General features: G+C 49.7%; 1 protein-coding gene across 4 annotated transcripts in view; it reads left to right on the top strand.

Moving 5' to 3' along the window:
- cacna1g (calcium channel, voltage-dependent, T type, alpha 1G subunit) overlaps positions 1–27,889 on the top strand; it is an 827,599-nt gene that overhangs the window by 623,405 nt on the left and 176,305 nt on the right. For all 4 annotated transcript variants that reach the window (XM_038776398.1, XM_038776397.1, XM_038776396.1 and 1 more), the window contains 3 exons: positions 3,248–3,703; positions 4,546–4,646; positions 12,741–12,864. In XM_038776398.1, the coding sequence (XP_038632326.1) occupies positions 3,248–3,703; positions 4,546–4,646; positions 12,741–12,864 (681 nt within the window). The remainder of the gene's footprint in view (positions 1–3,247; positions 3,704–4,545; positions 4,647–12,740; positions 12,865–27,889) is intronic.

Raw genomic sequence — 27,889 nt, 5'->3', positions numbered from 1 at the left:
TTTGGAAGGAGTAACAGGAATGCAGAGTACTGGGCTAATGGCAAGATTCTTGGTAGTGTAGATGAACAGAGAGATCTCGGCATCCAGGTACATAAATCCCTGAAAGTTGCCACCCAGGTTAATAGGGCTGTTAAGAAAGCATATGGTGTGCTAGCCTTTATCAGTAGGGGGATTGAGTTTCGGAGCCACGAGGTCATGCTGCAGCTGTACAAAACTCTGGTGCGGCCGCACCTGGAGTACTGCGTGCAGTTCTGGTCACCACATTATAGGAAGGATGTGGAAGCTTTGGAAAGGGTTCAGAGGAAATTTACTAGGATGTTGCCTGGTATGGACGAGAAAAGGCTCAGGGACTTGAGGTTGTTTTCGTTAGAGAGGAGAAGGCTGAGAGGTGACTTAATAGAGACACATAAGATAGTCATAGGGTTAGATAGGGTGGACAGTGAGAGTCTTTTTCCTCGGATGGTGATGACCAACACGAGGGGACATAGCTTTAAATTGAGGGGTGGTAGATATAGGACAGATGTCAGAGGCAGTTTCTTTACTCAGAGAGTAGTAGGGGTGTGGAACGCCCTGCCTGCAACAGTAGTAGACTCGCCAAATTTCAGGGCATTTAAGTGGTCACTGGATAGACATATGGATGAAAATGGAATAGTGAGGTCAGATAGGGTTCAGATGGTTTCACGGGTTGGTGCAACATCGAGGGCCGAAGGGCCCGACTGCGCTGTAATGTTCTATGTTCTATGTTCTACACCGCTGAGGTCCCAGGGTTCGATCCCGACTCTGGGTCACTGTCCGTGTGGAGTTTGCACATTCTCCCCGTGTTTGCGTGGGTTTCGCCCCCATAACCCAAGGATGTGCAGGGCCGGTGGATTGGCCACGCTAAATTGCCCCTTAAACGAATTAGGTACTCTAAATTTATTTTAAAAAACAAGAAAAGGACAGGCGCGATTCTCCGCAAATGCGGCGAGTCGTAAAGGCTGCCGTGAAACTGGCCGTGTTTCACGGCAGCCTACCCGCCCCCTCCTGGGACCCGATTCTCCCCCCCGGGCGGGGCTAGCATCGTGGCCCCGTGAAGCACGGCATTGCGGGCTTAGCGACCGTCGCTAAGCCCACGCGCCAAGCGTCACGGCGGCTGACGCGTACGATGACGTCAGCCGCGCATGCGCGGGTTGGACGGCTCCAACCCGCGCATGCGCGGATGACGTCATCACGCATATGCGTCAAACCCGCGCATGCGCGGGCCGTCATGCCCCTCAGCCGCCCCGCGGACTGATCCTACGGGGCGGCGGAGGATCAAATAGGGCACGGGTATAGGACCCGCTGCCCGCGATCGGTGCCCACCGATCGCAGGCCCATGCCACCCTTGGCACGGCCGTGGTGCGGCAGTACCAATCGGTGCCATGGTTGTCCGGAACGGCACTTTGCGGCCGTTTTCACGAACGGTGAGAGCAGGTATGTTTGCGTTCGTGAAAACAGCCGTAAAGGCCTGGGAACTCAGCCCAACGGCCTGGGGAGAATCGCTGTTCGCCGTAAAAAATGGCGAGCAGCGATTCGTGCCGTGGGGCGGCCGTGGCGGGGGGGGGGGAGAATAGCGGGAGGTCGGGAAAAATGTCGGGAAGGCCCTCCCGCTATTCTCCGACCCGTCGTGGGCAGCGGAGAATCGCGCCCGACATCTTGGAGTCAGGATTTGCACTTTTAGCATTTATACATCTCAACCGACCCAAACCTGGAGCAAGACGTTCCTCCTGGGACCTGGAACAAGACCTGAACCGTTTCTGTTAACTCCGTGCCGATTTTGCTTCAGGGGCGAGGAGAGGGGCGCAGTTGGTGGTGAGCCATCTAGCCCCCCTCCTCCATCCCCTCACCACATATTATTCATCCCGTCACTGCAGTGAAACTTCCAGTCCTGTGATGTTGCAGCCACTTCTTTACCGACTCATCTCTGCCAAACCCCTTCCAATTCTGGCAAATTTCTGGACATTAAAACTTCTTCTCTTGAGCATGAAATCTGGACTAACACTCCAGTGCTACACGGTTGGTGGTGCTACTTTTCAGGTGCAGCATTAAACCTGAAGCTCAGTCATGTCCACTCAGGTGGATATAACACTAGTTCCAGGAAGGAAATGGGAGTTCTCCTTGGTGTGCTGGTCAATATTTATCACTAAAACAGATTATCTGGTCATTATCTCATTGCTGTTCGCTGTGTGATAATCAGATGCTGTGTATCGTTACAGTATAACAGGGACTAGTTTTTTTAAAAGTACTTTTTTGTCTGAAAGCGTTTTGGGATGTCCTGAGGTTATTAAAGACACTATAGAAATCCACGTTTCCCTTCCTTCCTACCCTGATGTCCTCCATCCTTTCGTCCATCTTGCCATCCCCTCCTCCATTATGCAAACAATAATGAATGTAATGTCCTTTTTATCTCTATCATAGAATTGCTGCATCGTTACAATGCAGAAGGAGGCCATTCAGCCTGTTGAGTCTGTACCTGCCTGTTCTCCAAATGAGCGATTCACCCAGTGCCATTCCCCCATTATCCCCAGTAACTCTGCACAGTCTCCCTTTTCAGACAATGATCCAAATCCTTCTTGAAAGCCTTCATTGAAGCTGCCTCCATTAAACCTGCCTCCACCCTCAGGCAGCACATTCCAGTTCCTGACCACCCACCATAAATCTGTGCCATCTGGTTCACAATCCTTCCATCAATGAGAACAGTTTCTCCCTGTCTACTCTGTCTGGACCATTTTGGGTTTTGAACATCTCCATCAAATGTCCTCTGCATTTCCTCATGTCTGGGGCTATTCTCCTCAAACTTTCCTGAATCCTCTCTGATGCCTTCCCATCTTTTCTAAAGTGTGCTGCCCAGAACGGGACGCAATACTCCAGTTGAGACTGAACCAGTGTTCTGTACAAGTTTAACATAACTTTTCTCTTGTACTCTCAGCCCTATTAATTAATAAATGCTGCATGTTTTATTTAAACACCCTCTCAACTTGTACTGTCCCCTTCAATGATTTACGCACCTACACACCCAGGATCCTCTGTTTCTGCACCCCCTTTAGAATTGTAACATGAGCAACAATGAATAATAGGTTGGCCCTTTCCTCTCATGGAAGTGCATCACTAGCTGTTCAAACCCGAAGAACATTATGAGCTCTCCGGCATCTTCCTAATGTTGCCAATCTGAGTCTGGATTGTTGGTCAAGTATATTGATCTTTTAACTCAGTGCTTCTTTCCTTTCAGACCAGTGCACGTAGCTCCCCCTACGCCCCCTGGAGCACAGCCAGCAGCTGGAACAGCCGGCGGTCCAGCTGGAACAGCCTTGGCCGAGCTCAGAGCCTGAAGCGCAAGCATCAGTCGGGTGAGCGGAAGTCCCTCCTCTCGGGCGACGGAAAAGAGAGCTCCGACGAAGGTGATGGATCGGAGGATGAGAGAGCCAGCCGCGTAGGCAGCAGGAAAGGGTCAGCCTCGCAGCGCATGGAGTCTCTGGAAATTAAGGGATCGTTCGACATTCCCGACACCCTGCAGGTACCTAGTCTTCACAGATCTCCCAGCATCCATAGCAGCAGGATCCCAGCGATGGATCGGCAAGACTGTAATGGTAAAACCTCCCCGACTGCCATACCTCACCCACCTCACCAGGTCCATGTGGATGAACAGAGAGCTGAGCTTGAACACACTGAAGATGAAATTGATATGGTAAGTGACACCAGTGTCTGAAAAATACAAGAGTTTGAATCTGGTGCAAACAAAAGGAATGGAAATTCTCTCATACAGTTTCTCAACAGGTTACTCTGTCATTGCTCTCTCCAGTACCCCAGACAAACGATGAGGGCAAAATGGGTATAGGCAAACATGAAAATGCTGAGGGGAAGCTCCCTCTACCTAACTATTCTTTCCATTTGTTTTTCCATCTCCATCTCTCCTTGTTCTCTCTTGTCCCTCTCCTTGTTGCTGCCAGCGTTCTCCCCTTACCTTCTATCTGTATTTCATCCCCAATCCCCACCCACCATGCTTGTTCACGGTTTCTGAGCTTCTTCGCTCTCAGTGAAAATTCCTCAGCAGAAAATTGATGCAATTTATTTCATTGTTTCCCTGCACTCCACATAAATATAATAAATTTGAAAGCCACTTGAGATGAAGCAGATGTAGATGGTTAGGATAATCAAATAAATCAGACAGCTCTCCAAAACCAAACACATTAACAGCAATGCATGCTATGTCAGTTTGCCTGCATGTGCTTTGCAGCAGATGCTTCCACATCAGAAACAATTTGTTTGAATTTGGATGATTTTGTTCGGTATTGGTAAAAACTTAATTTGGGAGTTTGAAAGTCCTGATTAAATCCATTCCAAGTACTTGTACTATATCTGCACTTAATTGCAAGAGGGTTGGCTATGGTTATTGCTTCCGTCTCTGCAAAAAGGAAGCACATTGAATACTGATCTTTAAAGTGAAACCTTCCCATTTTCAGTGACAGAAATGAAGCCAAACCTGAAATTCGGACAACCAAATTGACGTGTGTCAACTTGTTTCTGCAGAGTAAACGAGCACGGTTGCGGGCGTGGATTCAAGCCAAGCTGCCACCCTGTCTCAGGGAGCGTGAGGGCTGGTCTCTCTACCTCTTTCCACCACAGTCCAAGTAAGGAACTAGAAACGCTGGACCTTGTGCTGTTTAATAAAAGGAATGAATTTGATTTGATTTGATTTGATTTATTGTATATCTTGTGTTGCCCTATTATGTATTCTCATGTATTTTCTAGTATTTTCTTGAATTTTGTTTAATTCCCTTTTCTTCCATGTACTGAATGATCTGTTGAGCTGCTTGCAGAAAAATACTTTTCACTGTACCTCGGTACATGTGACAATAAACAAATCCAATCCAATCCAATCCACATCTACCAAAGTATAGTGAAAAGTATTTTTCTGCGGCCGAGGGAACGTACACAGTACATGCATAGTAGACAAAGAGAATAATCAACAGAGAACATTGATAAATGGTACATCGACAAATAGTGATTGGTTACAGTGCGGAACAAGGGGCCACAAAAAGCATATACATGAGCAAGAGCAGCATAGGGCATCGTGAATGATGTTCTTTCAGGGAACAGATCAGTCCGAGAATTTCCAGAAACACATTGGGAATGTTTCATTTTTTTTGTTGCAAGAGCAGAACAATGGAGTTAGAAAAAGAGGAGATTGGTGACCCTACTCAGTCACACAAATTGCACTTAGGTAGCATCTTTAATGTTGTAAAGCAACCCAGAACATTCACACGAGCAAAATCCGTCAGCCACCTAAGAAGATGTGAGGGTAGATGCCAACAGGTCCAAGTGGTAGGATTTCTAGACATTGAGACTGGACAGGCGGTTCAAAGAGGAAATTCCAGATCTTTGGGCCCAGCAACTGGAAGCTCGGCCACCAAAGGTGGAGGGATTAAAAACAGGGATGCCGGAGTTAGTGGAATACAGATATCTCAGTACAGAACCTCCAATCCCCGATGGTCATATTCCAGAGATACCCGCTCAAGATGTACTGGCGGACCCCATGAAAGTCCCCATGCACTGACTATATCGGATATGCCCAGGGAGTTTGGACAATGGGCAATGCCTCTGCATCTGGAACCCTCTGAAGATCTGAGTTCAGGTCAGAGACTTTGGATGGTTCCGGCTTACTTACCAGAATAGGAATCCAGGAAAAGTTAGAAGGATTACAACCAGTTCTAACTCCTGGGCACCGATATTTTTCCAGTTCCCCACTGGACATCAAACTATCTCTCGGACTACCCGACTCACACCCCCCACCCCCCCCCCCCCCCCCCCCCGACTATTCTCCCCAACCTCATTACCATTTTGGAGCCCAACTACCCCCCTCACCACCCAACTGCCCCCATGACTACTCACCCAACTCTGTGACAAGCCTAACCCAATTACCCCCACTACCCGAGTACCAACCCTGACACCCTCACCCGCTCACCCCTACCATCCTACCCCCTCACCCACCTGACACCCTACCCCTTCACTCGCACATCTGCCAACCTACCCCCTCATTCACCTTCCACCCTACACCCTCACCCACCTGCCACCCTACCCCATCACCCACCTGCCACCCTACACCCTCACCCACCTGCTACCATATCCCCTCACCCACCTGCCACCCTACCCCATCACACACCTGCCACCCTACCCCCTCACCCACCTGCTACCATATCCCCTCACCCACCTGCCACCCTACTCCATCACCCACCTGCCACCATATCCCTTCACCCACCTGCCACCCTACCCCCTCACCCACCTGAAACCCTACCCCCTCACCCACCTGCAACCCTACCCCCTCATCCACCTGCTACCCTACCCCCTCACCCACCTGCTACCATATCCCTCACCCACCTGCCACCCTACCCTCACCCACCTGCCACCCTACCCCATCACCCACCTGCCACCATATCCCCTCACCCACCTGCCACCCTACCCCCTCACCCACCTACCACCCTACACCCTCACCCACCTGCCACCCTACCCCATCACCCACCTGCCACCCTACCCCCTCACCCACCTGCTACCATATCCCCTCACCCACCTGCCACCCTACCCCCTCACCCACCTGCCACCCTACCCCCTCACCCACCTGCAACCCTACCCCCTCACCCACCTGCAACCCTACCCCCTCACCCACCTGCAACCCTACACCCTCACCCACCTGCCACCCTACCCCATCACCCACCTGCCACCCTACCCCCTCACCCACCTGCTACCCTACCCCCTCACCCACCTGCAACCCTACCCCCTCACCCACCTGCCACCATATCCCCTTACCCACCTGCCACCCAACCCCATCACCCACCTCCCACCCTACCCCTCACCCACCTGCCACCCTACCCCCTCACCCACCTGCCACCCTACCCCCTCACCCACCTGCCACCCTACCCATCACCCACCTGCCACCCTACCCATCACCCACCTGCCACCCTACCCCATCACCCACCTCCCACCCTACCCCGTCACCTACCTGCCACCCTACTCCCTCACCCACCTGCCAATTTACCCATTCACCCATTTACCTGACACCCTACTCCCCCACCTACCCCCTGCCACCCTACTCCTCACATACTTACCTATCACCTTGCCCTCTCAACAACTCACCAGCCACCCTATCCCCTCAGCTACCTCCTCGCCCACTTACCTTACACACAAACCTTACACATATAGTGGCTTTGGGGCCCTTAGACTGACCAGACTTTAGACTTAGAATACAGCAGTTAGTGCCATAAAAAGGGCATGTGGCTCAGCTTCCCCTTGACCACCCTGTCTGATGAAGGAAGGACTCCCAGAATAGGGACATTCCGCGTTCCCAGGTTGCTCGCTAAGAGCCAGTGCAGGTCAGCAAGCACTGGGGTAATTTGTGAACAGGATTTGGTGCAAGTTAGGGACCAAGCAATAGAGTCTTGGATAACCTCAGGTTAACAGAGGGCAGAATTCTGGAGGCCGGTGAGGAGTGTATTAGAATAGTCAGATCTGGAGGTAACACTAGTATGGATGAGGCTTTCAGCAACAGAAGAGCTGAGGTAAATGTTGCGGAGATGAAAATAGGTGGTCTTAGTGACAGCGCAGATAGGTGATTAAAACTCATCTCAGTTTCCACGGTAACCTTGTGCGGGATTCTCTGACCCCCCCCACCACCAGGCCGGAGAATTGCTGGGAGTCGGCGTGAATCCCACACCGACTCTCCGGCGCCGGTTTCGCGGCAGGGGCAGGAATCGCATCGCGCCGGTCGGGGGCTGTTGGCAGAGGCCCCCCCCCGGCGATTCTCCGGCCCGCGATGTGCCGAGTGGCCACCCGCTTTCGGCGCGTCCCGCTGGCGTAAAATACACCAGGTCCATACCGGCGGGACCTGGCTCTGCAGGCGGCCTGCGGAGTCCTCGGGGGGAGGGGGCATAGGGAGATCTGGCCCCGGGGGGGCCCCCACGGTGGCCTTGCCCGCGATAAGGGCCCACCAATCTGCGGGCGGGCCTGTGCCGTGAGGCCACTCTATTCCCCCGCGCCGGCCGGTGTAAAGGTCCGCCATGGCCGGTGAGGAGAAGAACCACCCCGCGCATGCACAGGGATAACGCCAGCACACGCTGGCGCCCCCGCGCATGCGCCAACTCGCGCCGGCCGGCGGAGGGCCATCGGCGCCGGTTGGCGGAACGCCCAGCCCTTCCACACCGGCTGGCACGGCGCCAGCACCGGCCTAGTCCCTGAAGATGCGGAGGATTCTGTACCTTCCGGGCGGCCCAATGCCACAGTGGTTCACACCACTCCTCGGCACCGCTACGGCCCGCCTTGCTGGGTAGGGGAGAATCCCGCCTCTTGTTTCTTTCGTTGGCATCAAAGGTGAAATTTATGGGACAGTCACTCTTTTACTTTGAAATTTGTTCCAACGTGCAGACTGCGATATAATCGCACTTTCAAGTCACTGATTTGAAAACATCTTCAATTTTGAATGGCAGACAAGCACCTTAAGCCAATACTGAAACATGGTTAAAGGATGGTCACATCGGGAGTTAAATATCTACGGGTAACAAACTATTCGGAAGGACAGAGTGGATGGTAAGGGAAGTGGTGTAGCTCTTTTATTTAAGGATGACATCCGGGCAGTAGTGAGGGATGACATGGGTGCTAGGGAGGTTAAGGTTGAATCCATTTGGGTGGAAATCAGGAATAGTAAGGCGAAAAAGTCATTGATAGGAGTAGTCTATAGGCCACCAAATAGTAACATTACAGTGGGGCGGGCAATAAACAAAGAAATAACTGATGCATGTAAAAATGTAGAAATGTACGGTTCCGTGCCGGCCTCCCCAAACAGGGGCCGGCATATGGCGACTAGCAGCTTTTCACAGTAACTTCATTGAAGCCTACTTGTGACAATAAGCAATTATTATTATTATAAATGGTACGTCAGTTATCCTGGGGGAATTTAACCTACATGCCGATTGGTTTAACCAGGTTGGTCAAGGCAGCCTTGAGGAGGAGTTCATAGAATGTATCCGCAATAGTTTCCTAGAACAATATATAATGAAACCTACGAGGGAACAAGCGGTCCTAGATCTGGTCCCGTGTAATCAGACAGGATTGATTAATGATCTCATAGTTAGGGATCCTCTCGGAAGGAGCGATCACAATATGGTGGAATTTAAAATACAGATGGAGGGTGAGAAGGTAAAATCAAACACTGGTATTTTGTGCTTAAACAAAGGAGATTACATTGGGCTGAGAGAAGAGCTGGCTAAGGTAGACTGGGAGCAAAGACTTTATGGCGAAACAGTTGAGGAACAGAGGAGAACCTTCCAAGTGATTTTTCACAGTGCTCAGCAAAAGGTTATACCAACAAAAAGGAAGGACGGTAGAAAGAGGAAAATCAACCGTGGATATCTAAGGAAATAAGGGAGAGTATCAAATTGAAGAAAAAAGCATAGAAAGTGACAAAGATTAGTAGAAGACTAGAGGATTGGGAAATCTTTAGGGGGGCAACAGAAAGCTGCTAAAAAAGCTATAAAGAAGAGTAAGCTAAATTATGAGAGTAAACTTGCTCTGAATATAGAACATAGAACAGTACAGCACAGAACAGGCCCTTCGGCCCTCAATGTTGTGCCGAGCCATGATCACCCTACTCAAACCCACGTATCCACCCTATACCCGTAACCCAACAACCCCCTCCCCCCCTTAACCTTACTTTTATTAGGACACTACGGGCAATTTAGCATGGCCAATCCACCTAACCCGCACATCTTTGGACTGTGGGAGGAAACCGGAGCACCCGGAGGAAACCCACGCACACAGGGGGAGGATGTGCAGACTCCACACAGACAGTGACCCAGCCGGGAATCGAACCTGGGACCCTGGAGCTGTGAAGCATTTATGCTAACCACCATGCTACCCTGCTGCTATAAAAACAGATCGTAAAAGTTTCTACAAATATATAAAACAAAAAAGAGTGGCTAAGGTAAATATTGATCCTTTAACGGATGAGAAGGGGGATTTAATAATGGGAGGTGAGGAAATGGCTGAGGAACTAAACAGGTTTTTTGGGTCGGTCCTCACAGTGGAAGACACAAATAACATGCCAGTGACTGATAGAAATGAGGCTATGACAGGTGAGGACCTTGAGAGGATTGTTATCACTAAGAAGGTAGTGATGGGCAAGATAATGGGGCTGAAGGTAGACAAGTCTCCTGGCCCTGATGGAATACATGCCCAGAATGCTAAAAGAGATGGCTAGGGAAATTGCAAATGCACTGGTGATAATTTACCAAAATTCACTAGACTCTGGTGTGGTCCCAATGGATTGGAAATTAGCAACCATGACATCACTGTTTAATAAAGGTGGTAGGCAGAAAGCGGGTATTTATCAGCCAGTTAGCTTAACTTCGGTAGTAGGGAAGATGCTAGAATCTATCATCATGGAAGAAATAGCGAGGCATCTAGTTGGATATTGTCCCATTGGACAGACGCAGCATGGGTTCATAAAGGGCAGGTCGTGCCTAACTAATTTAGTGGAATTTTTTGAGGACATTACCAGTGCAGTAGACAATGGGAAGCCAATGGATGTGGTATATCTGGGTGTCCAGAAAGCTTTTGACAAGGTGCCACACAAAAGATTGCTGCATAAGATAAAGATACATGGCGTTAAGATACAAGTAGTAGCATGAATATAGGATTGGTTAATTAATAAAAAACAAAGAGTGGGGCTTAATGGGAGTTTCTCTGGTTGGCAATCAGTAGCTAGTGGTGTCCCTCAGGGATCAGTGTTGGGCCCCCAATTGTTCACAATTTACATAGATGATTTGGAGTTGGGAACCAAGGGATTCAGATAGTTTAAGTGAATGGGCTAGAGTCTGGCAGATGAAACACAATGTTGACAAATGTGAGGTTATCCATTTTGGTCGGAATAACAGCAAAAGGGATTATTATTTAAATGATAAAATATTAAAACATGCAGCTCTGCAGAGGGACCTGGTTGTCCGAGTGCATGAGTCACAAAAAGTTGGTTTACAGGTGCAACAGGTGATTAAGAAGGCGAATGGAGTTTTGTCCTTCATTGCTAGAGGGATGGAATTTAAGACTAGGGAGGTTATGCTGCAACTGTATAAGGTGTTAGTGAGGCCACATCTGGAGTATTGTGTTCAGTTTTGGTCTCCTTACCTGAGAAAGGACATACTGGCGCTGGAGGGTGTGCAGAGGAGATTCACTAGGTTAATCCCAGAGCTGAAGGGGTTGGATTACGAGGAGAGGTTGAGTAGACTGGGACTGTACTCGTTGGAATTTAGAAGGATGCGGGGGGATCTTATAGAAACATGTAAAATTATGAAGGGAATAGATAGGATAGATGCGGGCAGGTTGTTTCCACACACGGGTGAAAGCAGAACAAGGGGGCATAGCCTCAAAATAAGGAGAAGTAGATTTAGGACTGACCTTAGGAAGAACTTCTTCATCCAAAGGGTTATGAATCTATGGAATTCCTTGCCCAATGAAGCAGTTGAGGCTCCTTCATTAAATGTTTTCAAGACAAAAATGGATAGTTTTTTGAAGAATAAAGGAATAAAGGGTTATGGTGTTCAGGCGGGAAAGTGGAGCTGAGTCCACAAAAGATCAGCCATGATCTCATTGAATGGCAGAGCAGGTTCGAAGGGCCAGGTGGCCTACTCCTGCTCCTAGTCCTTATGTTCTTATTAAGGAGTATGAGCTGCAAAGAGTAGAACATTTTTTGAGACTCGGGAACTAAATTTTGAAAAGATCCCAGGCAATTATATTTAACAGTCACTGATAAGCCAAAACAGCAAAGTCAACATTCACAGACATCATATACCTTGAACAGTTCTGTTGACATCATTTTTGACTCTTAATGTTATGGGTTCAAATCTCACTCGGGAGAGTTAGGCCTGAATTCTACGTACTTGTATGGCTCCCACCACCTCTCCTACTCCCAGGAGTTTGCTGACTGGTGAGGTGCCATGAGATTAGATCGTATGGGGGCCTCAGACCTGCATCCACTGTTACATTACCAGCAGTTGTTTACCTGTTTATATGTACGCATTGCTCTGCTCTGACCACTGGCAAATCTACTCTTCACTACCTGCTCAGCATCACTTGAATGAAGGTACACCAGTTCCTCAAATAAGTAAGTGCAGCACCAGAAGGATTGTAACAGGGACTGCAGCAGTCACAGAGATGGTTAAAAAAAACTAATCTGTGAACCCTGCGAAATCAGCACACACTCTGTTGGTGACTCAGCGCAAATTCAGAATGTGATATTGCGGATCTGGAAATGCTGCCAGAATGCCTGGAGAGGTAGGAGTGCAGAAGCTCACAGAAGACTGCTGCAGTCCCTCTGGAATGCTGCAGGGTCCAGTCACTCATTTGACCTTTTTGAATCTTTAACAAGTTCCCGTTTGAGTGTTACTATTGAACCTGCTTCCACCACCCTTTCAGGCAGCATCTTCCAGGTAGCAACAACTTGCTGAGCACTTTTACTCCTGATGTTGTCTCTGACTCTGTTGCCAAATTTCTCAAATTTGTGTCCGCCGGTTACTGATTCCTTTGCTATTGGGAACAGTTTATCTTTATTTGCTCTATCAAAACCCTGCAAGATTATGAAACTATAGAGTTTGGTAAAGTCTGTTCGTTTTGGTCACCAGTTGTGAGGTGATGCACATATACTTGTTCCGGGTAAAGGGTAAATGGATACTTTTCTTTTTCAGGGTCCGCCTCATTTGCAGCAAAATCATTTCGCACAAGATGTTCGACCACATTGTTCTGGTCATTATCTTCCTGAACTGCATTACTATCGCCATGGAGAGACCAAAGATCGATCCTAAGAGTGCAGTAGGTTTTATTTCTCCAACTCAATTTTTACAGCCGGTTTGATTTGTATGATTACAATGCCTATGGGTAATTTACAGTGGGTTGGAGGACTAAGGTTTATACTGTGGGGTGAACTGGAACTGGTCTCCAGGTCCTATATAAGGTCTGTTGAAATTAGCACTTTAAAAATGAACTTTGAGGATAATAGCAAACCAGAAGTAGTCGGAAGTTGGGAAACTCATGGTATGCCACTTTCGATCAGGCTTCATCCGAGATTTGAAGGAAAGATAAATCTATGGCTTTACAAATCCTGATGATGGGCAATGACACCCCCCTCAGCTCCTTCTGTTGTCACCCGAGATCTCCCTTGGAAAGACCTTGGTTCTGTCACCACCGACTCTGTGGATGATACACTGATAGCTATTACTGGGTCAAGACGCCCAATTGGGTGGGCGTCAGCTTCCCACCTTCTCATGTGATTTACAGGCTTCCGCATTTCATGGCTCTGTCGGTCGATGACATATGACACTGTCTTTGCAACAACCAAGCTGTTCCTCTTCCGAAATTTTGGATGTAAATTAAATCCGCCGCTTCAAATGACCTGTCTCCCTTGGATGAATCATGGTATTCCTTCTGCAAGGCTTGCTTAGTCTCCACCCTCCCCGACAAATTTGGAAAAACGAGGTCTATGTCCCCCAATTTGGACACAGAATTGGGCGTGTGGTGGGGGTGGGGGATAACTAAGTAAATGTTGGCATGGTGGCCTAAGGGTGCTGTACCCCGTGCCAGCCATTTTGGAGGAGGTGCGTTTTGGACTCGTGAAGGTCACTTGTACCCAAGAGGCAGCCAGGCAACTAGTCTTGCGAAGAGCCTTGTTAAAGGTAGGTTTGCGAGGCCGATTGGGATTTTTCAGTTGGCCTCTAATCTTCAAATGCAACAGGGGAGCTCAAACGCTGAGAGACAGACACCCAACAGAAGGCTAAGCGGCTCGGATACATGGCAGCCCTGCAAGGCCCTCCCTGCCTGCCTGGGTAGTGGTACAGCCAACCACCATCCTGTAGAGCTGTAGAAGCTTCACACAACCCCTTACAGTGCTGGCCTGACTGCATTTTGTTTTATATATAATGCTGACAGGAACTTTCTTGATGAAGCACCCTCCCAGTTATTTACTACAATCAGATGCTTCGCTGAAGCTTGGAAGACCTCTAATTGGCCCCTTATATTCAAGGGCCTGCCCACCACCCTGAATTGGACATGGAACCTGTCTCAGTGACAATTGAGGGCTCAGCCATGTGAAAATCCTAACTTTATTGTAGTCTCCCATTTGAGACCGAGATGAGGAGGAACTTGTCTCTCAGAGGGTAGGTAGTGTTTGTAATTCTGTTCCAGCTGTGAAGATGGGATCCTTTTGTGGGGCAGCCGAGTGATAGTGCCACCTGTGGGGTGCCAGCCACTTCTCTAAGAACTGCACAACACTCCTTCTGACCAAATTAAGATGAAGGTGTTAGCTAGGAGCTACATTTAGTTGCCAAGAGTAGACAAGGAGATAGCGAGTGTGGTCAGCCGTTGCGAACATTGCCAGACCTAGCAGACTCTTCCACCCACAGATAAACTGCACCCTTTGGAGCGGCCTTCCATGGACAAGGCTTCACATTGATTTTGTGGGCCTTTTTATGGGAATTATATTTTTAATTGTTGTTGACGCCCACTCAAAATGGTTAGATATTCAACTCGTGCTTTCAGTGACTGCGTCAAGCACGGTTGACAAACTACGACAGATTTTCACCATACATGGATTACCAGGGGTGAATCGTTTCCGATAATGGCACCGCTTTCACAGCCGAGGAGTTTCAACTCTTCATCAAATCTTATGGGATCCAGCACAAATGTGTTATCCCCTCCCACCCCGTTTCCAATGGGTTGGTGGAATGAGCTGTCCAAACTGTTAAAGCTTCAATGAGGAAACAATCCAACTGACCACTGCCGCTCCATCTGGTAGATTTCTTATTCTTGTACAACACGGCCCCATATGCCAGCTTTGGGGTTACACTGGCCGAATTGTTGATGGTTAGACGCCTGAGGACCCTTCTTGACCTCGTTTTTCCAAATTTGTCAGGGAGGGTGAAGACTAAGCAAGCCTCGCAGAAGGAATACCATAATTCATCCAAGGGAGACAGGCCATTTGAAGCGGCGGATTTAATTTACATCCAAAATTTCAGAGGAACAGCTTGGCTGTTGCAAAGACAGTGTCATATGTCATCGACCGACAGAGCCATGAAATGCGGAAGCCTGTAAATCACATGAGAAGGTGGGAAGCTGACGCCCATGCGATTGGGCGTCTTGACCCAGTAATAGCTATCAGAGTATCATCCACAGAGTCGGTGGTGATAGAACCAAGGTCTTTCCAAGGGAGATCTCGAGTGACAGCGGAAGGAGCTGAGGAGGGTGTCAGTACTGCCCCATCATCAGAATTTGTAAATTTGCTTGTCCCTGCTTCACGTATGGAAAAACCGGTTGCTGATTTGCGACGCTCAGCCTGGGTCCAAAAGTTCCCTGATAGACCAACCTTATGAACCCCCATGCCAGATTCCCCCCCCCCCCCCCCCCCCCCCCCGAGGACTCTGCAGGACGCCCGCAGAGCCAGGTCCCGCCGGTAAGGAACTTATTTGATTTACGCCAGCAGGACTGGCCGAAAACGGGCGGCCACTCGGCCCATCACGGAGCGGAGAATCACCGGGGGGGGGGGGAATGTCAACGACCCCCAAATGTCGTGGCGCGATTCCCACCCCCCACCGAAAAACCGGCACCGAAGAATCCGGCAGCCGGCGGGGGGGCGGGAATCACGGCGCCCCCCCCCCCGCCCCGGCGATTCTCCGGCCCGGCGGGGGTTCAGAGAATCCTGCCCCGTATGTCTGTTGATGAGCCACAGCATGCCCACATTAAAAGATGTCTCACGCCAGGTGTCGACCTGGAGGAAACCAACACACCTCCAACTATCAGCGATCTCGAGTCCAAGGACTGATCCAAACTCCCGGAAACACCTGCTAAGCCTACTATTGGGCTCATCAGCCATGCAAGGACACACAGAACCCATGACCAACACCATGAAGTTTCTTAGGTAGACTCAATACTCATTAGCATACTCGTTAGCAAATGATCGCCGAAGAAGAAGAAGACATAGTTGCATATAAGAGGTCTTTTTTGTGAAATTGTAAGGGAACTTATGGGGGAGAGGAATGTTGGAACAAGGCCCCTTTAGGGCGATTCCTCGTGGGCCACATGGCCCACCCGGAGCCTATGGGTAAGGAATGCGTGTACCTGGGTCTAATGGTGCCAGGGCATGGACTAGGGTAATGAGGGATCATCATTTTATGGGATGTGGGCGTCGCTGGTTAGGCCAGCATTTATTGTCCATCCCTAGTTGCCATGGAGAAGGTGGTGGTGTGTTGCCTTCTTGAACTGCTGCAGTCCTTCAGGTGTAGATACACCCACTGTGCTGTTAGGGAGGAAATTCCAGGATGTTGCTCCTGCGACAGTAAAGGAACCGTGCTATATTTCCAAGTCAGGGTGGTGAGTGACTTGGAGGGAAAACTCCAGATGGTGGTGTTCCCAGGTATCTGCTGCTCTTGTCCTTATAGGTGAAAGTTGGCATGGGTTTTGAAGGTTCTGTCTGAGGAACCTTGGTGAGTTACTGTAGTACATCTTATAGATGATACACATGGCTGCCACTGTTCAATGGTGGTGGAGGGTGGGAATGTTTGTGAAGGGAAAGCAAGCAAGTGGGCTGCTTTGTCCTGGATGGTGTTGAGCTTCTTGAGTGTTGTTGGAGCTGCACTCATCCAGGCAAGTGGAGAGATGTCCATGGGCAGCACGGTAGCATAGTGGTTAGCACAGTTGCTTCACAGGTCCAGGGCCCCGGGTTACTGGGTTACGGGAATGGGGTAGATACGTGGGTTTGAGTAGGATGCTCTCTGTAAGGGCCGGTGCAGACTCGATGAGCCGAATAGCCTCCTTCTGCACTGTAAATTCTCTGATTATACTCCTGACTTTGTGTCTTGTGGACAGACTTTTTGGGGGGGGGGGGGGGGGGGTCAGGAGATGAGTTACTTACCTTGGGATTTCTCGCCTTTGACCTGCCATGGTAGCCACAGTGTTAATATGGCTAATCCAGTTCAGTTTCTGATCAGTGGTAAACCCCAGGATATTGATTGAGGGGGATTCAGTGATAGTAATGTCATTGAATGTCAAGAGGTGGTGGTTAGATCCTGTCTTGTAGGATATGGTCATTGCCTAGCATTTGTAACTTGCCACTTGTCAGCCAAGCCTGGATAGTGTCCTGGTCTTGCTGCATTTGGACATGGACTGCTTCATTATCTGAGGAGTGCGGAACATTGTGCAATCATCCACAAACATCTCCACTTCTGACCTTATATGGAAGGAAGGTCATTGAAGAGACATCTGAAGATGGCTGGGCCGAGGACACTACCCTGAGGAACTCCTGCAGTGATGTCCTGGAGCTGAGATGATTGACCTCCAACCACCACAACCATTTTCCTATGTGCCAAGTATGACTCCATCCAGCGGAGAGTTTTCCCCCTGATTCCCATTGACTCCAGTTTAGCTAGGGCTCCTTGATGACATTCTCAGTCAAATGCTGCCTTGATGGGGGCAGCACGGTGGGGTAGTGAGTTAGCTCTGCGGCCTTACGGCGCCGAGGTCCCAGGTTTGATCCCGGCTCTGGGTCACTGTCCGTGTGGAGTTTGCACATTCTCCCGGTGTTTGCATAGGTTTCGCCTCCACAACCCAAAAATATGCAAGCTAACCTGCACACACAGTGACCCAGTGGGGAATCGAACCTGGGACCCTGTCGCTGTGAAGCCACAGTGCTAGCCACGTGTGCTACCGTGCTGCCCCATGCCAGTTAATTCCACACCCCAGCTCTTTCTCCCATATCCCTGTAATTTTCTCTCCTTCATGCAGTTTCCAATTCCCTTTTGAAAGCTACGACTGAATCTTTTTCCACCACTTTATCAGACAGTGCACAGAAATTCAAATCACTCATTGTGCAAAAACATTTTCCCCTCACCTCACTTCTGCTTTCTTTTGCCAAGCTCCTTAAATATAGGAACACAGGAAATAGTAGCAGGAGCAGGCCATTCAGCTCATCGAGGCTGCTCTGCCATTCAAACAGACCATGACCGATCATCTACCTCGATGCCATTTCCCCCCACTCATCTCCATATCCCTTGGTGTCATTAGTATCCAGAAATCTGTTGATTTCTGTCTTGAACATGCTCATTGATTGAGCTCTCACAGCCCTCTGGGGATAGAGAATTCCAAAGATTCACCCCACTCTGAGTGAAGTAATTCCTCCACAACTCACTCTTAAATTACCTGCCCCTTATTCTGAGACTGTGTCCCCTGGTTCTAGACTCACCAGCCAGGGGAAACATCCTATTCTCATCTACCCTGTCACACCCTACAATAATTTTATAAGTTTCAATTAGACCACCTCTCATTCTTAGAAATTCTAGAGAATACAGGCTCCATCTCCTCAATCTCTCTGAATATAACAATCCCGCCATCCCAGATTACTGTGGTGAACCTTCATTGTGCCCTTTCTGTGGCAAGTGCATCCTTCCTTAGATAAGGAGACCAAAACTGTAAAGATGCAGTCTCAACAAGGCTGTGTACAATGACAGAAAATCCCCTTGTGATGAGGGCCAACAAACCTTCCCAATTGCTTTCTCCGTCTGCATGCTCGCTGTTATTGACTCATGAACAAGGACACTCCGGTGGTCCCTTGGTGCCTAACACTTCCTAACCTCTCACCATTTCATAAATACTCTGCATTTCTGTTTTTCCGACCACTTATTCGCATTATATTCCATCTGCCATGTTCTTGCCCATTCACTTAACATGTCCAAATTCTCTTGAAGTCTCCTTGCATCCACCTCACAACTCACATTCCCATCTAGATTTGTGTCATCAGCATATTTGGAAATGACCACGTTACGCCTGAAAGGGAATGTGGTGCCATGCTGCCGGACGATCCCTCTTCCGGGACCTACCCGACTCTCCACGCCGCGCGAGATCTAACGCGATCTCTCAAGACGTCGCAATGTGAATCCAGCCTACTGTGGGTGGATCACTTTTTGGCAAATCTGCATATTAAAGTGAGACAGCTAATCTCACTCCAATATGGGCTCCCATGATCTTCCCAAGGTGATGGGATCTAGCCCTTTCCCTTGGAGATATTAGTCGTGTGCCTTTCAGTGCTGGTCCCCACAATGGACCAGATGGTACGGCACTCGTGGGTCTACCAGGGGATTGGAGGCCCCCAGATACTTACCATCTGGGCAAGGTGGCACCCTGGCACTGCTGCCACCTGGGCACATTGGCACTGCCAACCTGGTGCCAACCTGGCATTGCCAAGATGCTCTTGTGAGGAAAGGTTGAACAGGATGTGACTATACTCATTGGTGTTTCGAAGAATGAGAGATGGTCTTAGAATCATAGAATCCCTACAGTGCCGAAAGAGGCCATTTGACCCATCGGATCTGCACCAACCCTCTGAAAGAGAACCCTTCCCGATCCTTGTAACCCCATCTAACCTGGACATCTGTGGACACTAAGGGGCAATTCTAACATGGCCAATCCACCTAACCTGCACATCTTTGTGCTGTGGGAGGAAACTGGAGCACTCGGAGGAAACCCACGCAGACACGGGGTGAAGATGCAAACTCTGTAAAGATAGCCACTCAAGGCCGGAATTGAACCCGAATCCCTGGTGCTGTGAGGCAGCTGTGCTGACCATTGTGCCACCCCTTATTGAAACAGGAAAGATTCTGAAGTGTGTATGGGAGGGTAGATGCTGAGAGGATGAGTCCTGTCGTGGGGCAATCTAGAAATAAGGGACACAGTTCGTAATAATAACTTTAATAGAAAATTCCAAAGATTCACCACCCTCTGAGTGAAAAGTAATTAATCTTCTGCCCACCTTTAGTAATATTAGTGATGGTCCTACCATTACTGTATGTGTGTGAACAGTTCAGTGCCAACTGAGAAGAGGAGACAGGCAAATGTAGGCTGCCAATAGGAGGCTGCACCATTGTGCTGAGATTTGACAGCCTGATGCAATTGTTCAAGATCTGAGCCCAAAATTTGCAATGGATTCAGAACACCTATTGTGCAACAAGTCTTGAATCTTCCAAGCAGGTGACAGTCCATGTATTTAGATTTACTGAATGATTACTAGATAGCTGATCCAACAATTAAAACATCACTTTGATTGAAGACGTTTTATTTATTTCAAGCAACATTGCTGGAGGGGTGTTGTACACATGGTCATGTTTTATTGCTGGGCTTTTACCATTTTGTTAAAATTCAGTTACTGTTCTTTGGCAGACACTTAAATAAAGTGAGGCCTGGGGGAAAAGAAAACTATTCTGTGCAAAGAGAGGAAAGGAGTAGTTCTGCTATCAGAAACGATGTACAGAGCAAATCAGACAAAGATGGTCCAACGCTGGACCTGGCCGAAGCCATTCATATTCACTGCCTGCTGTAATATAAAGAAAGCTCCACGAGTAACTCTGGAGTCATTGCTGGAAAATTGAAAGACAAGGGGCTGGATTCTCCATTTGGAAGACTAAATGCTGACGCCAGCGGAGCATGTGTGGACTTTCTCAACTGAAAAATCAGCGTGAAACCCTCACCGATTCCGGTACCAATGAGGGATTTGCACCGGCGGCAACTAAACCTCCCACGTGTCATAATATCCACTCATGGATATAATGAGATGCAGACAGGCAGTGATTCACACACAGGATAACCAATGAACACACACGACACAGAACAACCAATCACAAGACAGGACACTGCCACTATAAAACACACGAGGCATTACTCACTGGATACAACTGCAGAGATAGTTAGAGTGCACAAGGCCATGAGCACCTTCTCCATGTGACAGAGAGCTAGTCTGGTCAAGCCAGTCTGAGGTTATCAGTTTAGTTTAATAGAGTGTCAACCCACAGCAGATTATGGCTGATGGCTCCTTTTTACGGCGCAACAGGAGGGCGCTGTGTAAAGTTCCCTGCCCAGCACCTGACCACACTTCTCTGCATGTCATCATGCGGCCTCAGGACATCTCGCACCACGTGGCCACTGATCTGGCAGCAATCCCGCCTGTCCAGGTGCCGGCGTCCCCCCCTCCATCTCTGAGGCAATCGACAAGAATTTGCCGCCCACCACAAAGACTGAATCTATAGACATGAATCCTGTAAATTCTGTTCAGTTTGCTCTGTATCTGCACGACAGACACCTTCCCATGTAAATATGTTCATTCACTCACCACTTGTACATAGTCACACATGTATACACAGCCACATTCCAAAATTTATTTCAAAAAGGGGAGATGTCATAATATCCACTCATGGATATAATGAGATGCAGACAGGCAGTGATTGACTCACAGGATAACCAATGAACACACACGACACAGAACAACCAATCACCAGACAGAACACTACCACTATAAAACAAACGAGGCATTAAAACTCTGCCTCTTCTGACTGGATACAGCTACAGAGATAGTTAGAGTGCACAAGGCCATGAGCACCTTCTCCATGTGACAGAGAGCTAGTCTGGTCAAGCCAGTCTGAGGTTATCAGTTTAGTTTAATAGAGTGTCAACCCACAGCAGATTATGTACAGCAACAAACAAGTTCAATAAAACAGTGTTGGACCATCTCCTGTGTCGGAAGCCTGATTCGAGTCTCACTGCATCCAGTTGCAGTCAATATTAACCCAACTCAGACAACATATCATGGTACCAGGGAACTATTAACTCTAATGAACCTACCTCGAGTGACTCTGCAACGACCAGTAAGCAAACATCCAGCGGCATGGAAAAGATCCAGCCCGCTCCGCAACTCCGGATCTCCAGCAACCTCGGCGCCAACTGGAAGGTCTTCAAACAGAAGTTCCTCCTGTATATCGAGGCCTCTGACCTTGAGGCAGCATCGGATGCCAGGAAGATCGTGCTATTCCTGTCGACTGCAGGGGATCACGCCATCCACATCTTTAACTCGCTCACGTTTGCTGATGGCGAAGACAAGACAAAGTTCAAGACGTTCTGCTGAAATTCGACAACCACTGCGACATTGAAGTGAATGAGAGCTTTGAACGGTACATCTTCCAACAGAGGTTTCAGGGTAAGGATGAACCTTTTCAGTTCTTCTTGACCCATCTCTGTATCCTAGTGCAGTCATGTAATTATGACTCAACGGCTGATTCCATGATCCGGGATCAGATCGTTTTCGGGGTCCAGTCCGACTCCCTGCAGGAGCAGCTACTCAAAATCAAACAGTTGACCCTCTTCGTTGCCATCAAAACGTGCGTTGTCCATGAGCATGCCAGGAATCGTTACTCCCGCATCAGGGCGGCAGAAACTGCAAAACTGGCCTCCCACTAGGCAGAAAGGATGCAGGCCATCACAAAAATGCAAGGCCTGAGCATCAAGGAGAGTGGCCATTCCAAGTGCTTTTTCTGGGTCCCTGCGCATGCGCGCCATGACCGGGAGGACGATGAGGCCGAACACCCTACTGCGCCTGTGCGAACGTCGGCCGACCGCACTGCGCATGCGCGACGGTGCACAGAATGCACTGACGGCAGCGTCATGACGTGTCCAAATTGTGGCTCCGCCCATTTAAAGCGGCAATATCCAGCCAAAGGCAGGCGATGTCTACAGTATGGAAAGCCTGGGCATTATGCGGCCCTCTGCAGGTCCGCTCCACTGAGCAACAGCCAGCGATCCCAGCTGCAGCGCAGACGTGTCCGCTGCATACAATAAGGCATGCAGGATTCTGATCCCGACAGCCCAACGGACCCCGATGTTGACTGCCTCGAGTCTCCGTATCGGGTGGGCATCATCACCACACGCGAGCTGGTTTCCACCGCGCCTGCAAACCGCCTTTCAATCCTGAGTGTGGATCCTCTTGACGAGTGGTGTTCTGTCATCACAGTGAACCAGTGTCGCATCCGATTAAAATTGGACACCGGTGCATCTGCGAATTTCATATCACAGTCAGACCTTTACAGCATCCAAAACCAACCTTGCATTCTTCCACCAGCCTGCCAGCTCCTTGACTACAATGGCAATACCATAGCTGCCAATGGATCATGCCAGCTCGCTATCTCACAAGGCAATCAAGGCGACATTAAGATTCAAGGTCGTCCGGCCTGACAAGGTATCCCCGCTCGGTGCTCGCGCATGCCAACTCCTAAATCTGGTCCAGCGAGTCCATGCCATGTCCTCCACACCTGCGACTGCCTCCCCCAATGCGAACCTACAGGCCGAGATAGATGACATTCTCACGCAATACCACAATGTGTTTGATGGAATGGGCACGCTCCCATTTCGCTACAAGATACTACTCAAGCCGAATGCCACCCCAGTCATCCATGCACCACGCCGGGTGCCGGTTCCTCTCAAGGATTGTCTGAAAACACAACTACGAGAACTCCAAGACCAGGGCATCATTTCAAAGGTCATGGAACCAACAGAGTGGGTCAGCTCCATGGTCTGCGTCAAGAAACCCTCTGGTGAACTCTGCATTTGCATCGATCCCAAAGACCCGAATCACTACATCATGCGAGAGACTACCCGATCCCGAAGCGAGAAGAATTAACCTGTGAGATGGCTCATACCAAATTCTTCACCAAGCTGGATGCCTCCCGTAGTTTCTGTCAGATACACCTGGACGAGTCCAGTCGGAAGCTGTGCACGTTTAACACTCCGTTCGGCAGGTATTGCTACAACCGCATGCCTTTTGGCATCACTTCAGCTTCCGAAGTCTTTCATCGAATAATGGAGCAAATGATGGGGAGCATCGAGTGTGTGCGAGTCTATGTGGACGACATGATCATCAGGTCCACGACGCCCGAGGATCACATCGCTCGCCTCAGACAGGTTTTCCACAGGATCCACGAAAATGGCCTCCAGCTCAACAGGGCCAAATGCTCATTTGGTTGGTCCACTATCTGGTTTCTGGGTGACCACATTTCACAGCAGGGTGTGCAACCTGATGCTGACAAGGTGCTGGCAATCAATGCCATGAAGACCCCAGAGGGCAAAAAGGCGGTCCTCCGTTTCCTCGGGATGGTAATTTTCTCGGAAAATTCATTCCTAACATGGCATCCCACGCCACAGCCCTCCGGCATCTCGTAAGAAAGCCCACAGTGTTCCAGTGGCTTCCCGCACATCAAGCAGAGTGGCTTGAGCTGAAGGTGAAGCTCACCACAGCCCCAGTACTGGCTTTCTTTGACCCAACCAAGGATACCAAGATATCCACAGACACAAACCAGGACGGCATTGGGGCGGTGCTCCTCCAGCGAGACGACTCCTCGTCCTGGGCTCCTGTGGCATACGCATCCAGGGCCATGACTCCGACTGAACAACCGTATGCCCAGATCGAAAAGGAGTGCTTGGGTCTCCTGACAGGAATAGTCAAGTTTCGTGACTACATATACGGTCTGCCAAAGTTCAAGGTGGAAACAGACCACAGGCCCTTAGTCCACATAATCCAGAAAGATTTAAATAATATGACACCTCGGCTGCAGCGAATTCTTCTTCGTCTCCACCGATATGACTTCGAACTCGTCTACACACCAGGTGAGGAGCTGATCGTTGCGGATGCCCTATCCCGATCCCTCACCACGCCGTGTGAACAGACCGACTTCATTCGCCACATTGAGGCACAGGTACAGCTGTGTGCCAGTAAGCTCCCAGCCACTGATGAACGAGTTATACAAATAGTGAAGAAACTGCCAGAGATCCCCTACTGCAGCGCGTGATGAAGCACCTCGCCAATGGCTGACAAAAGGGGCAGTGCCCCCAGTTCTTCAACGTTAAGGACGAGTTAACGGTTGTTGAGGGGATCCTTCTGAAACTGGATACAATCGTCATTCCCCAAAGCATGCAAACCATGGTGCTCAGACAGATCCATGAGGGTCACCTTGGGGTTGAGAAATGTCGATGCAGAGCTCGGCAGGCAGTTTACTGGCCTGGCATCAGCCAGCACATTGACAACATGGTCCTCAACTGAACAACATGCCAGAAACTCCAACCATCCCAGCCCAAGGAAACACTGCAACAGCACGAGATTGTGACATCTCCGTGGTCCAAGGTGGGGATAGACCTCTTTCACGCAAATGGGCGAGATTACATGCTTTTAATCGACTACTTCTCCAGCTACCCGGAAGTGATGAAACTGTCGGACCTCACGTCCAAGTCCGTAATCAAAGCCTGCAAAGAGATGTTAGCCAGGCACGGGATACCACTCACGGTAATGAGTGACAACGGTCCATGTTTCTACAGCCAAGAGTGGTCTGACTTTGCATGATCCTACCACTTCAGGCATATCACATCCAGTCCCCATTACCCGTAATCAAACAGGAAGGCCGAGAAGGGGGTCCATATTGTCAAGCGGTTGCTTTGCAAAGCTGCAGACTCAGCCTCTGATTTCACCCTGGCACTGTTGGCATACAGGGCAATCCCTCTGTCGACTGGTTTGTCTCCGGCGCAGCTGCTCATGAACCACAACCTGCCGACGGCTGGTCCAGCCATCCATGTTCAAGACCTTGACCACCTCAGGGTGCTGCAGAAAGTGCAGCGATCCAGGGACCAGCAGAAGATCACGTATGATGCTCATGCCACGGATCTGCCTGCGCTGGCTCCAGAAGATGTTGCTCGCGTCCAGTTGCCTGAGGAAGGCTGGTCAGCCCCAGCTGTTGTCGTCAGACAGGCTGCCCCCAGGTCTTTCGTTGTTCAAATGGCTGATGGCTCCTTTTTACGGCGCAACAGGAGGGCGCTGTGTAAAGTTCCCTGCCCAGCACCTGACCACACTTCTCTGCATGTCATCATGCGGCCTCAGGACATCTCGCACCACGTGGCCACTGATCTGGCAGCAATCCCGCCTGTCCAGGTGCCGGCGTCCCCCCCTCCATCTCTGAGGCAATCGACAAGAATTTGCCGCCCACCACAAAGACTGAATCTATAGACATGAATCCTGTAAATTCTGTTCAGTTTGCTCTGTATCTGCACGACAGACACCTTCCCATGTAAATATGTTCATTCACTCACCACTTGTACATAGTCACACATGTATACACAGCCACATTCCAAAATTTATTTCAAAAAGGGGAGATGTCATAATATCCACTCATGGATATAATGAGATGCAGACAGGCAGTGATTGACTCACAGGATAACCAATGAACACACACGACACAGAACAACCAATCACCAGACAGAACACTACCACTATAAAACAAACGAGGCATTAAAACTCTGCCTCTTCTGACTGGATACAGCTACAGAGATAGTTAGAGTGCACAAGGCCATGAGCACCTTCTCCATGTGACAGAGAGCTAGTCTGGTCAAGCCAGTCTGAGGTTATCAGTTTAGATTAGAGATCAGTTTAGAGTGTCAACCCACAGCAGATTATGTACAGCAACAAGCAAGTTCAATAAAACAGTGATGGACCATCTCCTGTGTCGGAAGCCTGATTCAAGTCTCACTGCATCCAGTTGCAGTCGATGTTAACCCAACTCAGATAGCACATCACCGCGGACCACACTGAAAATGGCCGGAGAATGTCCGGGTCCCCGGCCGCACATGCGCACAGCTGATGACCTACACCGTTCGCACTGTACAACATGGCGCTGGCCTTGTGTAACCCCAACCCGCCAAGCGCGACCCCACAGCCCACCCCCTGGCCACCCCCCACCAGCCCCCCCTCCCAGCCCTAGCAGAAGCCCCCTGGCCAGCGGCACAGATCCCTGTGAATGTGGCGGCGCTGGACCCAGTCCGCAGCTAGCACGCTGAGTTCCCGCACGGTTGGTCCACACGTGGCCTGTGCCGTTGGGAACTAGGCCCATTGGAGGCGGAGCATCACGGGTGGGCCAGCCGATGATGTGCCAACGCCATTGAACCGCCACGCAATGCGCATCACGATGACGTCGGTTTGAAGTGGGGGGGGGAGCATGGCGGACTGTCATCAAACCAGCGTGGGAATCCATTCTCCGCCCGATCTCCGAACAGGATTTCGGTGTCGGGCTACGGAGAATTCAGCCCAACATTTTATTGCCACTGCTGTGAGTCTCCTCCATCAGATGTAAATGGGTCAAAGTTCGATCGCTTGCATGTTGCAGATGCATAAAAAGCCTCATTAGGCTGCAGTACTGCACAGTATAAATGTGATGTGGAGATGCCGGCGTTGGACTGGGGTGAGCACAGTAAGAAGTCTTACAACACCAGGTTAAAGTCCAACAGGTTTGTTTCAAACACGAGCTTTCGGAGCACGGCTCCTTCTTCAGGTGAATGGAAAGGCTTGTTCCAGAAATGTTTATATAGACACAGTCAGAGATGCCCCGGAATGCGAGCACCTGCAGGCAATCAAATCATCAAAGATGCAGAGAGAGAGGTAACTCCAGGTTAAAGAGGTGTGAATTGTCCCAAGCCAGTTCAGTCGGTAGGCCTCTGCAAGTCCAGGCTTGTTGGTGGGGGCCGAATGTAATGCGACATGAATCCCAGATCCCGGTTGAGTCCGCATTCATGCGTGCGGAACTTAGCTATAAGTTTTTGCTCAGCAATTTTGCGTTGTCGCGTCTCCTGAAGGCCTCCTTGTAGAATGCTGACCCGGAGATCAGAGGCTGAATGTCCTTGACTGCTGAAGTGTTCCCCAACTGGAAGGGAACAGTCCTGCCTGTTGATAGTCGCACGATGCCCGTTTATTCGTTGTCGCAGTGTCTGCATGGTCTCGCCAATGTACCACGCTTCGGGACATCCTTTCCTGCAGCGTATGAGGTAGACTACATTGGTCGAGTCGCACGAGTATGCGCCGCGTACCTGGTGGGTGGTGTTTCCACGTGTAATGGTGGTGTCCATGTCGATGATCTGGCATGTCTTGCAGAGATTACCCTGGCAGGGTTTTGTGGTGTTGTGGTTGCTGTTCTGAAGGCTGGGTAATTTGCTGCAAACAATG

Source organism: Scyliorhinus canicula, chromosome 18, assembly GCF_902713615.1.
Source record: "Scyliorhinus canicula chromosome 18, sScyCan1.1, whole genome shotgun sequence".
Lineage (NCBI taxonomy): Eukaryota > Metazoa > Chordata > Chondrichthyes > Carcharhiniformes > Scyliorhinidae > Scyliorhinus > Scyliorhinus canicula.
Note: the sequence above shows the minus strand (reverse complement) of the source record. Positions and strands in the feature narration are given on the sequence as shown.